General features: G+C 34.7%; 1 protein-coding gene across 6 annotated transcripts in view; it reads right to left on the bottom strand.

Moving 5' to 3' along the window:
• CUL3 (cullin 3) overlaps positions 1-19,140 on the bottom strand; it is a 101,163-nt gene that overhangs the window by 18,879 nt on the left and 63,144 nt on the right. For all 6 annotated transcript variants that reach the window (XM_089916295.1, XM_089916293.1, XM_022567808.3 and 3 more), the window contains 7 exons: positions 16,283-16,428; positions 15,362-15,538; positions 13,986-14,156; positions 13,250-13,357; positions 8,770-8,894; positions 8,083-8,179; positions 6,259-6,393 (listed from right to left, as the gene is read on the bottom strand). In XM_089916295.1, coding sequence (XP_089772421.1) covers positions 6,259-6,393; positions 8,083-8,179; positions 8,770-8,894; positions 13,250-13,357; positions 13,986-14,156; positions 15,362-15,538; positions 16,283-16,428 — 959 coding nt within the window. The remainder of the gene's footprint in view (positions 1-6,258; positions 6,394-8,082; positions 8,180-8,769; positions 8,895-13,249; positions 13,358-13,985; positions 14,157-15,361; positions 15,539-16,282; positions 16,429-19,140) is intronic.

The raw sequence follows: 19,140 nt of genomic DNA, 5'->3' as shown, positions 1-19,140 counted from the left end.
TAATAATTAGAATGTTAACTGTAATTATTATGTACATTCTAAAAGTGACTTATTTACATGTATTATTGTTTAACCATAGTCAAAGAACCGGAAATACCTTCTTAGGTGGTATTTTAACAACTACAGATCATTCCTAGAGGTAGCTACAGATCTTACTCAAATTACAACGGGGTTATGTCCTAGTAAACTCATAGTACTGAATAAGCTGAAAATGCATTTAATGCGCGTAACCTACTGAACATCCTAGCTGAGCCTAGCCTACCTTAAACATGCTCAGAACACGTACCTTAGCCTATAGTTGGGCAAAATCATCTAACACAAAGCCTATTTTTTATAATGGTGTTGAATATCTCATGTAATTATTGAATATTGTACTGAAAGTAAAAATCAGAATGGTTGTATGGGTACAGAACGGTGATAAGTGTATCAGTTGTTTACTCTTGTGATCACCTAGCTGAGAGCTGCAGCTTGCTGATCCCAGCCTGGGAAAAGATCAAAATTCAAAGTACAGCCTCAACTGAATGCGTACTGCTTTGTGCCATCATAAAGTTGAAAAATCTTAAGTCAAACCACCATAAGTCAGGAAATGTCTGTACTGCAATTCAATGTTCATCCTTCTATGCCATTTTAAAAAATACATCTATATATACACACACACACGAATACAAATACACATATACATGTATGCACATTAACATACTTACCTGTACACTAGTATTAGTGTTAAATATAAACAGGATCACACCATATGAATTCTTCCATTAATTTCTTGATGATTTTGCATGTTTGCATAACGACGTTAAAGCTACAGGGAATTCCATAGTACTGCTCTATCACAATATGGAGATTGAGATTGTATCCAATTTTGTGATGGAGCATGCATTTCTGCCTGAGTACAAGAGCTAGGTTTCTGAAGCAGATTTCTAGAAATGTACTTGTTTCCTCAGAGTTATAAAGATTTTATAGACAACAAGCTGCCTTTCAAGTTTCTTAACTATTTAACTTCACAGCAGTTGTAAGTATTCATTCTCTCTACCTTCAAACACAGAACTGGCTTTTTCTTTTGCCTACTGGGCTAAAAATGTTATCTCATTATTTTAATTTGTACTTCTATAACCAATAGGAGAAAAAACCATCTTTTAATGTTTACAAGATATCTGTAACTCTTCTTCTGTGCTTTATCTATTCGTATTCCTTCCACGTTTTTCTATTCAACTGTTTTTGTATCGATTTACTGGTGCTCTTTACGTATTACAGTTTTCAATACTCTTACTTGCTGTAAATAATTTCTCCTAGATTTTTTTTTTTTTTTGGGGGGGGTGGTATGCGGGCCTCTCACTGTTGTGGCCTCTCCCGTTGCGGAGCACAGGCTCCGGACGCGCAGGCTCAGTGGCCATGGCTCATGGGCCTAGCTGCTCCACGGCATGTGGCATTTTCCCGGACCAGGACACGAACCCATGTCCCCTGCATTGGCAGGCGGACTCTCAACCACTGCGCCACCAGGGAGGCCCTCTCCTAGACTCTTTATCTTCTCTTTTAACTTATTTCATCATTTACATGTTTTATTACTTTTTACTTGGTTAAATCTGTCAGTCTTTTTCTTTGTGGTTTATGTAACAAGCTTGAAAAAAGGCCTTACTTATATCACGCTTATCATTGTTTTTTTCTATTACATTTATAGATTTGTGCTTACATCTACCTGGAAGTTGATTTTACATTTGATATGACATATGGAACTAAGTTCGCCATACTATTCTCCTTCCATTCCCACAAATGAAGTAGCAGTTATTTTAATTTAGTTTATTAGAAATAGTAAATATATCGCATTCCAAACACCTCTCTATATACTAATCTGTTTCTGGACTCTCTATTTTGTTCAAATGACCTATTTGTCTACACATGTTAAAAACAATTTTAACTTTGAGGTATGTCTGGGTATTAAGACATACGCCTTTCCCTCTTACTGGGCCTTCCCATCTCCCAAATCCCTGCCCCTCTTTGCCTATTCTTGTGCATTTTCTTGCCCAGATGAATTCTGGGATCAGCCTGTCAAGTTTCACAGAAAAGAAATCTTCCGCAGATTTGGACTGACATTTCACTGAATTTATAGGTGACTTAAAAAAAAAAAAAGTCCTTTATAACACATAGCTTTCCCTTTCAGGTACATTTACCCTTCCATATTCTTTTCTTTTATTGCCTTTTTCGATTAAGTCTTCTACTTTTTGGGTTAGAATGATTCCTAGAAAGATTATGAGTCTTATTAAAACATCCTTTTTCTCATGTCATTTTCAGATTAATTCTGATGTAGAGAAAAGTTGACTTAAAGTAAGTATGATTTATAGAAAAACTTCTCAACCAAACTCTCATTTCTCAGTTGATTATTATAGCTGACAATCATACTGTCGACAAACTTTGTCAGCTCCTGATATTTATAAATTTTATTCCTTTTTCTTTTCTAGTGTGTTAATTAGGACCTGCAGAACAAGGCTGAATAGCAGTAGTATAGGCAGGTATCCTAAATTTTTCCTAACCTTAATGGGAAGCTGTCTAAATTTTACTACTAATTACTGTTTGCTTAGGTCTCTCATTTAAAGCTTAGGTCTCTCATTAGATACACCCATATGCCATTAGGCATTTCATTCTATTCTTAGGTGGCTAAGAGTCCCCCATCTGCAAATAAGAAGTGGGGGCTGACTCTTCTCGTGTGCTTTTTGCACATTTGTGGAAATCACTGATTTTCTCCTTGAAATGATGTCTGGTAATATAGCAGGTGATCAGTTAATTTTATTATTATTATAAAATCTCAGTAACTATCTGTTAACAAATTCCTTCTTTGTATTCCAGGAATAAACCCTGTTTGGACAGAGTGAATTATTATTTCAATAGACTGCTGAATATAACTTGCTAATAATATTTTACTTAAGATTTGTGTATTTATTTTGAATAACCTATAGCTTCCCTTTCTTTTTTGTATTTTCCTTGTTCAGTTTTAGTAATAAGGTTATGCCAGCCTCAGATATTTCCCAAGAACAATTTGTGTATTTTGCTTTCTGAGTTTAAAGTTCCCTGTATAGCTTTCAATTTTAATTTGCTAATTGTGTTATTCAAATCTTCTATATCCCTCTTTTTTATCATATAGTCAATGAGTACACTTGTGAGGGATTTCTGTAACTGTGGAATTGTCTATTTCTCCTTGTACTTCCAACCATTTTCCTTCATATATTGTTATGCCACATTACTGACATAAGTTCTCAATGAAATATCAATTACCACTGCTGTTTAATGGTTTTCTATTCAAATTCTGTCTGACATGAATTTTGCTACTGTCTACAATTAGCTTTTATATTTCAGACTCATTCTCAGAAATGTTTGAAAAGTATAATAAACATTCAGAAAAATGTATTAATATCCATACCTCTTTCAAAAATTAAATGCTATTACTAAAAATCCAAGGTACAGATTACCACTATATGTATTTCCGTATTTTAGCTGTTCTAAATCACAATATGGACTTCATTCCAAAAACTATATAAAAAGAGGAAAAAGCCTGAGTAGCCTGACTACTATGGATTAAATGTGACACTACAATAAATGTCACCTTTTGTAGGCAGTTTCCAAGATGGCCCACAATGATCCTGGTATGTTTTAACCTTGTGTGGTCCCCTCACTGCACCAGGGCTGACTTGAGTGACCAACAAAATAAGGAAGTGACAATACGTGACTTCCAAGGCTGGGTCATAAAGGCACTGCAGGTTCTTCCTGGGTCTCTTGGATCGCTTGCTCTAGGGAAAGTTAGCCACCAGGAGGCAAGGACAATCAAACAGCCATGTTTGGTAAAGCCCATGTGGAGAGAAACTAAGACCTCTTACCAACAGCCAAAACATACTTGCCAGCCACGTGGAAGAAGGCGCATACCGATAGCATTTTCCAGCCCTAGACGAACATTAGACAACTAAAGCCCCAGCTGACATCTTAAACTCACGAACGAGTCCAAGCCAGAACCACCCAGAGAGCCCCTCCTGAATCCCCAACCCACAGATACCACGAAAGATAATAAACTGTTAGTGGTTGTTTTAAAACGTGAATTTGAGACCTGTTGTGTAGCATTAAATAATGAATACACCATCTTACTGAACTTATAAAGAAAGAATATTCAAAGATAAGAGATCAGCTTCCTTTAGTAATTACTATAGTTAAATACTTTTAACTGTCTCCTCTAATTTGTGGCAATTTCTGTAAAAGAGATGTCTAATAAAACTTATGCGGCAGACTGACTATAAGGACATAGTGTGAGTAAAGACAAAAAACTTCATGTGCCTTTTCACTATTCCCTGGTTTGAGATGCAAGCAGCCAGAAGGTTTTGGAGCCACAGGAATGGCATTTTACATACGCCACTTATGCTCAGGCTTCTGGTTTGTGACTTAGCTAAAATTTAAAATATTACAGGAATTTTCTACTTAATTTTACCTTCTACCTAAATCACTGCTCACTAGCCTCACTGATCGCAAGCTGACTGGGACAAGAAAAGGAAGCTTGAACCACTAAAATTACTAGCAATTCCAATAATGGCTTAAGAAAATCAATTTATGTTTTTGTTTATCCCACTATTTTTGCCAGCTCTTTATAAAGTAGGACTCTGAAAACCAACTGCAGCATTTATCAAGTAGCTTATTTTGTTTAAAATATATTATCCATGAGAACAGCAGATTAAAACATCCAAGCTGTTAAAGATAATTCAATTCCACCTGTCTGAAAAGGCTTACAATGTTTGGGTAAGGTACTCAATACTTACTTAATCAATATTCTTTAGAACTCAATCACATTTAACTTGTGCTTGAAACTTAAAGTTATTCCCTAGGTAAAACACGCCTGGAAATTTATAAGAGCAAAACCTCTTGGCTTAGCCACTGACCTAAAAATAAAACACTTATGTTTCAAAATATTTCCTTGAGGTATATCACATAAAAAGTCATCTCTTAACTATATCATCATCACAAAAAGGGAATATGGAGATGAGTATTAAAATAGGCCTAGAATTTAATCTTGCTCTTCATTTCAAACCTAAACTTATTTCTTCCTATATTCATTCACCTATGTCTGAAAATTGATTTTCAGTTAAGTATAAATATGGCTATAATTCTACAGCTTTTAAAAATATTCATTCCTTATCTTTAATTTAAACTTACTAAAAATCACATGATCTTCATTTCAACTCCAACCTACTCATCAAAGGTATGGGAAAAGACTAAATGAATTTAATTCAATCAAATCATGACTTAATGGGAGAAACAAAAAGTATATTATAATATATATACTCTAAGAAAAAAAAAAGAAAGTTGACACTATCAAAATAGTGTAAAATTAGCATAAGGATAGACATAGAAATTAATGAAATAGATCAGAGTGTGCAGAAGTAGACCCACATACATATGGTCAACTGAATTTTTTTTTTTTTTTAAAATAAAGGGCTCAAAGTAATTCAAAGGGAAAAGACTAGTGTTTTGGACAAATGATGCTGGAATGAACAACTGAATACCTATGTGTGGGGAGGAAATAATTCTTAATCCTTACCTCTAACCATACCAAAAAAATTAACTTGAAATTGATCATAGGCCTAAATGTAAAAGCTAAAACTATAAATCACTTAGAAGAAAATCTTTGCAAACTTGGGATAGCCAATAATTTCTTAGATATCAAAAGCATGAACCATAAACGTAAAAAAGTGGCCACTGGACTTCGTCAATATTAAAAAGTTCTGCTCTTCAGAATGTAACATTAAGAAAATGAAAAGGCAAGTGACAGACTGTGAGAAAATATTCACAGAACATAGATTTGATGAAGGATTTGTATCCAGAATTTGTAAAGAACTTTTTAAAAACCCGATAAAGATATGAACAAAGAATTCACCAAACAAGACATAAGTGGCATATGAACAAATAAAAAATGCTCAATGTCATTATTAGTCAAGGAAAGAAATTAAATCCACAATGTATACGTACAATTACACACCAGCTAAAATGGCTAAAATTTAAAAGACTGACAATACTAAATTTTGGAGAGGATGTGGGGCAACTAGAACTCTCCTACACTGCTGGCGGGAATGTAAAATGGTAAAAATCACTTCAGGATGCAGTTTGGCAACTTCTTTAAAAAGTTAAACATATAGCTCTATTCACTACAGTCTAAATCTGAGAACAACCCAAATGCCAGGTGAGAATCAGAAACAATTGGTTAAAATTCACATAACCAGCCCATACCTCAAATGTGTATTTTTCTCTATTATTGAAGAGCATTAATATGGTCATCTGGAAAGTGGAGACTTGCAATATATGCTTCCGCGTATTAGAGCCAGTTACTTGTGCCCCTCCAACACCAACTTCAGATCCATCTTCCTGTTTAATTTTTTAAATATAAAAATAGAAACAAGATATAATTATCTCCCAGTAACTTTAACAGTATATTTGAAAAATAAGTTCTGTAATGCCCAACCTCCCCTTAATAAAATGATATAAACTCATTCCTATATAAAAAGGAAATGTTATTTTAAAAGTGTACGTGTAAATATGTGTGTATACATACACACAAAGTCTTTATTTAGGACTGTCCCATTTTTTTCCATTATGAACATTTTAATGTATCTGAGCAAGTAATTCCTTATATTTATAACTAAAATTATGTTAACAGTACACAATGGGATAATAATGGACTTATAAGATGCTACTGCCATTATACTACTACCCTAAAGTAGTATTAGTTTTCTTTCTGTGTGGTCTGATCATGGTAAGATTTCAAATAATAGCACAGGGTGGGGAGAAAAAACCTCTGCCATCCTTGAAGCCTATTCCTGCTCTATGATTTAGAAGTACAAAGTAGAAATTCAGTCCTCAATAATTAACATATGAATTATGTTTTTAAAACCTACTGATCTGTTTAATAAAACCTCAAAAGATAACATGATTATTTAGGAAAAAAACCCTCTCCTTTAAAACAGCAACAAGAAAGCAATAATTAAAAGCTGAGTTCTTCAGTATGTATCCTTGACCTTCCCACTTACAGTTAAATATATAATAGTGTCAAACATTATTCAACTAACTGAACTCTAAGGACTATTTCCCACTTCAATTATATATAAAAATTAGAACATGTATATAGGCATCTTCAACAATATTAAAAAAAAAACTTTGGTGTTGCAGTGACAAGTAAGATTTTAATTAAAATATTTAATGAAACTGTTATTTGCTGCCAAGATGACAACTTAGGTATTTTTAATGTTTTTTAGAAGCTTTTTATTATTTTGCCATTTTAAGCCAAATGACCCTGATTTGATTTATACCAAGCAATGAAGTAAATTATTACTCTAAACCTCACAATTTTACATACAAAAAAGCAATTACTTCTTTAAATGAAGGCACTTCTCTAGTGTATTGTTTTTTTTTTTTTTTGCAGTACGCGGGCCTCTCACTGTTGCGGCCTCTCCCGCTGCAGAGCACAGGCTCCGGACGCGCAGGCCCAGTGGCCACGGCTCACGGGCCCAGCCGCTCCACGGCACGTGGGATCCTCCCGGACCGGGGCACGAACCCGCGTCCCCCGCATCGGCAGGCAGACCCCCAACCACCGCGCCACCAGGGAAGCCCCTGTATTGTTAATTTTTAAATAATCACTTTAGCAACATTTTGTACATTTCACAAATCTTACGTGTTAGCTTTCCCGGTTTCAATTTATTGGAAATAAGGATTATAGGAGACTGAGAATTTTGAAAAGGAACTCATGGCTTTGTATGCCCTCAAATCCATTATTTTATGCAATATTATCTCAAATCTAATCTTATAAATAAAACATGTAATTATATTATTTATTCTATAAGGAAGGCTACTGGTATAGTCTTCATATTGTCAAATGAAGTTAGCAACTAAGGGAACAGAAATCAATAAATCAAAGCCGAAGTTTCCCTCTTTTTAATATTTGAAACAGGTAAGGAAATAAAAGAAATAATTTATCCAAGTCAACAAAAATCACAAATCACTTCTGCAGACTAATTTTAAGTTACTTAATAAAAATACCTTCAAACTATTAATATTTACCTTTTTAACTGGTCCATAAAAGGTGGCATTGAGATCTGCAGAACCCATATGATGTTGGAGTGTGAGCTGTCGACCACTGTGTTTGGCTAAGTAAAACCTTCAGCAAATCAAACCAGGTTTTTGAGAATCATGTAATTTATATATGTGAAATTATAAACTACCAACCCTTAACAAACATATATGTAAGGGAGACTTTAAAAGCTAAACAAAACCTTAGGAATCAAGTTCAGTTCCAATTTTTTTTTACAGAAAAGAAGCCCTAAATAAGGGGTGGGGGTGGCTGGGTGGGAAACAGACCTAAGAAACTTAGCTAGATATTAAGTGATAAAGGTAGCACACTACTTTCTACCAGTACATTTATTTGCCCCTGGCTGCTGCTCAGCCACCGCTGTTTATACGACCTCCTTTCTCCATAGTTAACCCAATCAGCAAGTCACCCCAAGCTAGTGTCAGACATCAACAATACAAAATATACTCCTAACCATGCACTAATGCTGAAGAAAGCAGATTGATATTCCTCTGAAAAGTTTATGCAATTCATCCTTACATATTAAATGCATAAAGGATAACATGAGATTTAAAAAATGGAGTATATACCCCTTCAACTGGGGACACTACTGAATGCTCAAATTTATCTAAATTCTGGACAATTTGTACTTAGAAATACAAAGTTTGATGTACATTTACCTTCTAAATATCTCAAAAGCATGTCTTGGTGCTGGTGGGATGTTGCACTTTGGTGTGGCTGACTGAGTGGGCCAATAACCTGTTGTGAGCACCCGAACTGTGAGATCAACACCACCTAAAGATACCTGTGGAAAAGAGAAGAAAATGTTCCCCCCTAATTAGCTAGGATGTGTTATCTGTTCCATACAGACACTGTGTTAGAGTTATCAAAGTAGTTATCTCCATATCCAACATTCAGCAAATAAAACACATCTTCTTAAAAGTTCCACTCATCCAATGTTTTCCTAATTTTAACTATCCTGGCACATTTATAATTATTGCTTAAGATGCTGAATTTACAATACTGATCAAAGTTCCTAGCATATGAACAAAGTCTTACTGGTGTCATTGGAAAGTACAGAGATTTTGGTCCTCAAGATTTTTTTCAGATAAAATGTCAAGGGGCCATTATCAGTATCATTTTAGGGGAAATTCTAGAATAATACCTTTCATCTCAGCTTTTAAACATTTTTACCATCTTAACACAGAAACAACACATTTCTAATATCCCAGTCACATTTCAACTATATTGACCATAACCTCCATGTTTTCACATGCAGCTCACATTCTAACAACCTCTGCACAGGACACTAGATCCAGTTCTACACAGCAGGTGCTCTATAAGCATTTGCATAATGCTTGACTACCTCTACAAAATATATGCTAGCATTACCATCACAATTAGATATTTTTTCTTTTTAAATAAATTACAATTTTAAGAAAACAAAAATAAAACACATCAGAAGAAATTCTAAAGGGGGAAATATCTTTATTTTTAATATTCACAGCTTGTTTTAAACCATTATTCCATTTTTATGTAACCTGGATGATTTAGTGATAGAAATTCTTTAAAGAAAAAAATGAGTTTATAAATATCAAGAAGTATTCCACACTCAGATTTCTTCATAAATATCTAATAAATGATTTACTCTATTTTAAAGAAACTGAATCCAGAAAGCTTACATGACACATAGGAGAGATGATCACAGCAGACTCTTAGATGATGAATGGAGAAGGGGCTGAGAACTGTTTGTACACTTGTAATTGGGAAGGGGGTCACAACTTGGTTCAATCCACCCAAGACAATGAAGTCTTTCATCTCTTTTCCCATATCTCCACGTCTTGCTCCCTAATCTTCAAGTCTTTCCTCAAAATGTCATTTTTTAAAGGAGGCCTTCCTTGACCACTCTTCCTTGCTACAGATTTCCTCTATATCTCCTATCACCAGCTAAGGTGCTATGTAATTACTTATCTTGTTGATCATCTGTCTCCCAGATTGGAAAGTAAGCTCCAACATGGCAGGGATTTTTGTCTATTCTCTGCTGTATGACCAGTGCCTAGAAAAACGCTTGGCACAGAAACAATGAGTTATTTGTTAAATTAAAAAAAGAAAAAGAGGGCTTTCCTGGTGGCGCAGTGGTTAAGAATCCGCCTGCCAATGCAGGAGGCATGGGTTCGAGCCCTGGGCCGGGAAGATCCCACATGCCAAGGAGCAACTAAGCCCGTGTGCCCCAACTACTGAGCCTGCGCTCTAGAGCCTGTGCTCCGCAACAAAAGAAGCCACCGCAATGAGAAGCCTGCACACCGCAACGAAGAGTAGCCCCCCGCTCACCACAAATAGAGAAAGCCCGTGCACAGCAGCGAAGCCCAATACAGCCAAAAATAAATAAATAAAATAAATTTATTAAAAAAGAAAAAGAAAGAACCTCAAGGAACTATTACTCTAATGGTTTGGACCTTTTCTTTCTACCTCTCTTAGTAATATATATATACATATATATATGTATATATATATATATATATATATATTTTTTTTTTTTTTTTGCAGTACGCGGGCCTCTCACTGTTGTGGCCTCTCCCGTTGCGGAGCACAGGTTCTGGACGCGCAGGCTCAGCGGCCATGGCTCACGGGTCCAGCGGCTCTGCGGCATGTGGGATCTTCCCGGACCGGGACACGAACCCGTGTCCCCTGCATCAGCAGGCAGACTCTCAACCACTGTGCCACCAGGGAAGCCCCTCTTAGTAATATTTTTAAACCATTCAGCTTATTTTCCAAGATAGCACATGCCAGGGACAAGTACACAGAAACAGAGGTACCAGAAAAGTCTGTCTGGATGTGACATGATTTGCTGATACAAATAAACAGAAATATGATAGCAAGGTGATTTTCCTGTTCCTATCCCCATTAAAAAAGTAAAACACAGGAAAAAAATGCACACTTAAATTTCCCTCAGCATAATAAATATGACTTATCTAATAAAATATACAAGTATTTAGCATTTTAAGAAAAGTACTTGTTAATATGACTTCTGAAAGTAAACAGAAGAGTCATTCTCTTGGTATATTTAAACAGGCCAAGAACCTTCAAGAAAGTTACAGAGAATTATCTGAGGATTGATGATGTTTTAAAAGGGTTCCAAGATTTCAGAAAGTTCAAGATTTGTTTTGATTCCTCTGTCACTTTTCATCAAATCTTTCTAATGAAGATTAAGGCTCTGGAGACGTAAAGCTTAAGATCCTTAGTTTAAACAATTACAAAATAGCCAATAATTGCATGCAAATAATGGCCTTACAAAGTGAAAGCTGCAACCAGATTAGCAGATATACAACTTTGAACATCTTGATAAGTACTCTACTTACTGGGATAACAAATTATGAAACAAATATTCCACCAAAAAGTGCAGGATATATCTGAATAATCAAAATGAAAGAATAGAAAATGCACAACTTCATAACAAAAGAAAATAACAAAAGCAAACAATCTGATGAAATGATCACGTTGAACAATCATTCCCTCTTTTTTAAATAAGTGCAAGAGAGTGGTCGAGAGTAAATAAAGACCGTAATTTTCTTATCAAAATGCCTTCAACTACCACAGATAAGTTAATTAGACAGCTAAAAAAATAGTAAGGGTTCTGGACCCATCCGGGAACATTCCTTTACATGGTTTCAATACAGCATTTATTCAGACCAGGTTATCTCCTTATAGCTCTTAATATGTGTAACATTAGTGGAAGAAAAACAAAAAATGTACCATATGAAAATATGATTTTATCAATGCATTGGACAGAATGAAGCACAAATCCCTGAACAATCTAAAAGAGAAAAACATCTAGGATAATGACATTATTCAGTCCCTGCCCACTCAAATTTCTATTTATCACAGAGTCTATCTTTCCTGCTCTCAGCCTTTCTCCACTGTAAACATCCGAGGCAAATCACACAACTATTTATAACAAAGAGGAAACAGAAGTCCCTCTGAGTCCGAATGTCTTAATATATATAAATGTCCATTTCTACAGAATTAGGTATTTTCACATATTTTGTTTGTGATGAGACTTATGGGACCAGTAGAAGTGATGATCTTATATTTAAATTTCAAAGAAAAGACCTCCAATTTTTTTTTAAATGGTTGTGACATGTCTTAATTATGAAGTAGTATATTGTCAGTTGAGAGAGAAAATATTAAAGAAAAAATGTGGAGTTCTCTAAACTTAAAGTTACAGTTGAAAAACAGTTTAAAAAAAAAAGAAGAGAGAAGGGAAAGTTCTGAACTTCATTAAACCCCACTGAATCTTCACAAAACCCCACTGGACTCCAAGGCCATATAAGTTGCAGCTTACTGCCTTCTGGGAATCACAATACAAAACCACATTTATAACACACTAGCATCAGTGTTTTTATACTCAGTTCACCCTCCACCGATCCTGAGGATGTCAGGCCCATTTATACTGACATTTCAGATGAATAAGAATACTGACGTACAGGAAAATCAGGTAACAATTCTAAGATAGCACCATCCTGGGGTAAAGTAAAAGGAAGAGCATTGAAACTCAGTAAGCTTGCCTAAGCCTGGTATTCTTTCCCTAACCTAAAAATGGTTATAACAGCAGAATCACTATTTATTAAATTTTCAGTACATTCCTTCAAGTGGGGAAGATAAACTAAGTTTTAATAAGAATAAGAAAAAATATTTTAAGATTAATAGTTAGAAAAAGAGGTTATATGGGAGAAATAATTTTTAAAGCACTCACAGACAATACATATGTTGTCACTAATGGCATTTAAAGAAATGACATGGGGTGGGGGGAAGGATAAATTGGGAGACTGAGATTGACATATACACACTACTATATATAAAATAGATACCTAATAAGAATCTGCTGCATAGCACAGGGAACTCTACTCAATACTCTGTAATGGCCTATATGGAAAAAGAATCTAAAAAAAAAAAAGAGTGGATATATGGTATGTACAACTGATTCACTTTGCTGTACACCTGAAACTAATATAACATTGTAAATCAACTATACTCCATAAAAGTTTTTAAAAAAATAAAGAAATAACACCAGCAATTCAGTTATCTGATTGGACGAAAATGCCCATTACAAAAGACTACATAAACACATTTATATAAGTAGAAATTAATGAAGAATCTTACCCCAGTGGCCTGTAGATGTTGCCTGAACTCATCCATAGTTGTGTTTGAGATGCTCATATCCCTAAACATTCCTTCCAGTTTTGATGTGAACTGACATCCACATTCAGTCTGTGGAAGAAAAACAAATATACACAAATAAATGATGGATTTTACTATTAGAAAATGTACAAAGAAACTCTTCCATGTTACTGTCATCCTTCCTAAATCTTTCCAATAGTTGTTCTATGTCTGTGGATACCAACTTCAGTGTGATTAAGATTAATCCAAGAATTTTATTTTAAAATGCAAATTCCCAGACTCTCTCTGAGATTCCCATAAACCTCACTGAAGGCAGTGCTCAGAACTCTTATGTTTTCAGCAAGAAACACCCATATCAGGTGATATGGGTACAAGTAGTCTGTGAACCACACTTTGTGAAACAGGACTATATGGTGATATTCCCTTTATTGTTTCCCTTGTACTAATCCTCCCCCAGATCTCCATGAATGAATGTATCTGCCACACCAAGAGAAATTCCAGCACACTGTGAATGTCCCAGAACTTGAACAAATCTAAGTACAGCCTGCTCAAAAAAAAAAAAAAAATCTACTTTTATTAATTTAGAGAAATAAGTATTTTAAATCAATTAAGTATTTCCCAGTCACATGCTGCTGGTGCTCAATTATCTGATAATCATTAGTGACGTGCACTCCAATCCATCTTTTTTTTTTTCCATTCCATCTTAAATACACCTTACCTTTAACTTAGAAATCATATTTTTTTCAGAGTCATCAGAAACACTTTTATTTGTGAGAAGTCTCCTTGCCAAGTGTTGTTTATAGTAACGTTCAAATACATCTTTTTCTTGCATAAACCTAAAAAGGACCATTGCCTTATCCAATATTGTTTCTACTTCTTGTTCTGTTAGCTGCAAACCATTGAAAAGACAATTTAACAATTACACAATTTTAGTTCTACAAAAACAGCATCACAGTTTATCAATAGTTTAAAAACACTGTTTGATAACAAACATAAACATCTGGTTGAGATATGTCAGAAGGAGGGATCTAGTGCGAGAAAGTGCCTCCTACTTTATCTAGTAGCACGACTCTTAAATCCTCATCTAGTGCAGCATTAATCAGGGGCTGGAATGGAGTTCCACTCCCTAGTGGGCTACCTCTGAAAGGGAGGCATGAAGTGATACATGGCTGGATTAAAGGATGACTGAGAACAGAAGAAATGAAATTTTAATCACATAAAAGAATTTTACCATGCCCTTGCGTAGTATCTAGGCAGAAACTTACATGGCCAAAAGACAGATATTTTTATATAAGCTCATTCAAAATCTAAATTGTGCAACCAGAACGGTAATAATTTGTTACAATTCCAGAAGTAAAAAGGCCTCTTGCCCCCAATCTTTTAAATAAGGGCAAGATGATACTGTGGCAGGCCGTATTAAGCTTGTATTAAAAATATGGTACACTACTCAGCTGTGTATTTTCTGTTTGGTGCCCTTAGTAATCTTCCTCTTATTTGTGTCTTTGTTACAGCTACCTATTTGTTGCTTTGCCCTTCTGTCTCACACATCCCAAGATGAAGTCAAGAAGACCAATTCACGTGTGATCACAACCTGCTTATTTTGATTTTCTGTGCTGTAGTGAGCTTCCAAGATCCCAGATCTATTATAAAGGCTTCAAACTGAGCTTCCATATATGCTTTCAAACTATTTTCTGATACCTATTCTAGTCTGTGCCTTCAAATTTTTGGCACTCAAGTATTGTTTGATACGTGACCCCCAGAACCAGGTGACAGCAAGCAACATTCTATGTGCCACATGGATAGCTGTATTCTAGTTCCTTATTATCTCTATAGCATGTCTAACCCTCACAATCTCAAGTCTATGGATGTGTAGTTGTTTTTGATGCCAGTTACACATTCAATGAAATGTCAAAGTACTTTTGACCATTTCAAATACTTGAAACAATCCTTTCAAATATCTCAGTGCACATTTAAGCACAGCAAAGGAGGACTGTTTAATTTTATATCTACAAAATTCCCTAATTTTATATTTTATTTCCTAATTTTATATCTACAAATAAAACTTAATATATTTTCAAATGCATTAATACTTACCCCTTTGACTCCCTTTTTCAGCTTATCATCAATAAATAATGAGAGGTATTCAGGGGACCTGGAGTTGAGGTTGAGAAAATACTCAAAGTCACCCGCAATAGTTTGTTTAAAGAGCCGGTCGTTATTAAACGATTCCTGGAGGAAGCGATCAAACCTACTCTTCAGATCCAATAAGCCCTTCCAAATAAAAACAAAGAAACTTAGGATACATTATAATAACTTTTCTATAAACAATACATGTGTAACTACACACGTTTAACTTTGCTGGGAATAAATGTGTGCATTCAGTGTTAAACTTACAGATTTTATATTGCTATTTTCAAGCCTGTTTCTAAGCCTGTTAAAAATGTCAGTGGTGAGAGAAGTATTCTATCTTCCATTTATGTATTATTCTATTAAAGATGAACCAAAGATTCTCCTCACTTTTTCTCCCCACCTTCCTCTATCTTGACTGAATGGGTGAACCTGAGAGAAAATTAGCTTTAAAAATACACAGAGAAAGCTTATTTATATTAAAATATGAAAAACTTGAGAGCATAATATATTTGTTGTACTGCTTGAAAGCAAAATATCTTGAACCAAAAAGTCACTAAAACACAGTTATTTTTTCTTGAACACACTAAGGTAGTATATGAACTCTAAAGCATACAAAAAAGTAGAAAGAACTTTCATTCTTGAGACTATTTAAATAAAGACTTCTTCATCAGACAAGCTCATAAATGAAAAGAAGTGGGTGAGTTTGTATCCCTGATATAAATATACATGCTTTCCAAAATTCTAAAATATTTAGGATAATTACATATTAATTTACCACTGGAAAAATTAAGTCAGAAATACATACTACATAGCTTTGTAAAAGTGACCTTTTTAGCACTTGTCAAAATTACTTTATGATAAAGAGAATCTTCTGTATTTACTCACCTGGATATAGTCAACGGGATTCTTTCCTTCTCCTTCCTCAGAAACAAGGGCTTTACCTTGTTCCCTCAAGTAGGAACTCATACACTCACACATTGTTTTCAAACCATTTGGCACACGACTAAATAACTTGTACATGCAAGCAAGGTCTGCAATCAGAACAAACACACAAATTGGCTACATTAAAAATTAAGAAATTTGAATCCCTGTTCATGCTAATTTGCGATACTTAAAGAAGCTTATTTCTCCATTATGATCATTTGCTGACCACATGAAAAACTATTAAAAAAAAAAAAACCCCAGGAAAACAGGGAAAAAAAGCTAGTTAATGGTTATTATTGCAATTTACAAAATACGTCTTACAGATGAGATACTTTAAAAGCATCAATAAAATGTCATAGCAAATTTTAGTTTACATGGAAGAGATGTCCAAACAGAATAGTCACAAAAAATGAAAACTGAAGTTTTGAGTTCCTACATAATTTAGCCTATATAATTCTAATCTAGAATCTAGTTAATACTGCAAAACAACTATCAAAAGGATAACTTTAACTGTGGTATACCTGGCAGTTCATGTAATAAAGAAGAAATTTAAAAACGAATTAAAGTCTTACAGATAATTCTTAAGTATATCTATCTCAAAAGTTCAAATGACAACCATGACAACAAATAAAATTAAATATACTAGGATTTATTTCATTACACATCATGGTAAAATTCATGTGAAATTTACAGCATAAATTCCTATTCTTTAATATTTTCCTCAGAGCAATCCTTAATATTTCCCAGGTGCTGACCTAAGCCAATATGTATATTTTAAAAATTGGTTTATCTCACTACATTGTTTTTATTTAGAAGGAAAACTCTGGACTCTATTTTTTACAAGATTAAAATGTGGAGTTAAAATACTGCTTTTCCATACGTCTAATGTATCTACGAAAGAAGAATTTACTGGGAGGCTATAGTGTCAAAACTTTACAATGATATAAAAAGGCTTTATGATTGAGAACTTTTAAATATGGAGTTAAGTACAGCAGTTTCTAGATCAGTGGCTGGAAAACTGTTTTCTGTAAAGCACCAGAGAGTAAATATTTTAAACTTGTAGACCATATGGTCTCTTTTACAACTACTCGATTTTGCCATTGTAGCCATAAAGAAGCTGCAGATAATACATAAATGAATGGGCATGACTGTGTTCCAATAAAACTTGATTTATGGACACTGAGATCTAAAACATATAATTTTCATGTGTAATGAAATATTACTCTTTTGATTTTTTTTTTTTTCCCAAGCAAACTGATAGTGGGCCAGATTTGGCAGACAGGCTATAATTTGCCCACCCTGGTCTACATTTATAAGAGCAACTCAGATCTTAAAACTGAAGTTGTATGTATTTTAAAGATACCTGGACACAAGTTTTACAAAAAGGGCTTCAAAATTTGTTTCAATGACTTTCAAAAGCAAATTTCATTAAAAAGTGCTTCCATCAATAATATATGTCCAAAATAATCTACACACAGCAAATCTGACAGTTTCTCACATTTGTTATAAATTACAACCCAGTTTCCCATGTTAAAAACAAATATTACAAACAATAATTTATGAACATATATACTACAGTAAACTTGGCATATCAAATACCTCATGACAAAATAGTTCCCAACTTTGTCTACTTTGTTCCTATGTTGTTACAGTTTTGCTTAGTCACATGTATATTTAACAGTATGTAAATTAATACAATTTCATTATATGTAATTCACTGTATATAAATAAATGTATGGCTTAGTGGAGAATGTGAAAGAGAAAATGAAAAATATGCATCATTCAAAAATTAAATATCATTTCTGTATACACTTCATAAAACAATAAAATGATACCATTCAGACTTAATTTCATAATGTTATCTGCATTTAATTATCAATCCAACTCATCCTCCATTCATGGTGGGAAAAAACTTTTTCACTTTCTGATTTATGAGATATTTGGCTTCATAATGGTGAAGCTGTGTCTCTGACATATTCTTGACATACTGCTCACGAGCAGGGCCTAGCATAATTAAAGATACTCTGCAATTAGGTTTCTAGTGGAAAGCCGGGAAAACTGAAGCCATGATTTTAAAATTTAATTTAGAATCACAGAAAGCTGCTTATTTGTGGAGAACATTAAGTACTAAATAGAAACTATGGTAAGTGGCTATTCTGATACTCCATTATTTATGCACTTATTAAGCACTTGCCATGTGTTAGGTATACTTAATGCCTTTAACACAAGTCTCCATGCAGGTTACAGTTACTATAATTCAGGTTTGCTTAACAACCTCCCCATCAAACATTTCCTAGCCTCTAATCTCCAAGCCCATTTCATCTCCCCTCCTCAATAATCCCCACCCAAGGTGACTAAAAAAGCATTAACTCAATAACTAAACAGTACATTAGAAAATTGAGGGCTTCCCTGGTGGCGCAGTGGTTAAGAATCCGCCTGCCAGTGCAGGGGACACCCTGGAGCCCTGGTTCGGGAAGATCCCACATGCCGTGGAGCAACTAAGGCCATGCGCCACAACTACTGAGCCCGCGCGCCTAGTGCCCGTGCTCCGCAACAAGAGAAGCCACCGCAATGAGAAGCCCGCGCACCACAACGAAGAGTAGCCCCCGCTCACCGCAACTAGAGAAAGCCTGCGCACAGCAACAAAGACCCAACGCAGACAAAAATAAATAAATAAATTTTTTTTAAAAAAAAGGATAGATTCTCATTTTAAGTAAAGGAAAATGCTTTTCATAAAGTCCTATCTGCCAGGGATCACTATGATCAGGGTCATCAAACTGTGGTCCATGGACCAACTACAGCCCATGGACCAACTACAG

The sequence above is a fragment of the Delphinapterus leucas genome, chromosome 8, assembly GCF_059928025.1.
Source record: "Delphinapterus leucas isolate spDelLeu-1000000601 "Yukka" chromosome 8, BTC_Dleu_Yukka2, whole genome shotgun sequence".
Taxonomy (NCBI): domain Eukaryota; kingdom Metazoa; phylum Chordata; class Mammalia; order Artiodactyla; family Monodontidae; genus Delphinapterus; species Delphinapterus leucas.
This window is presented reverse-complemented; position numbering and strand designations above follow the sequence as displayed.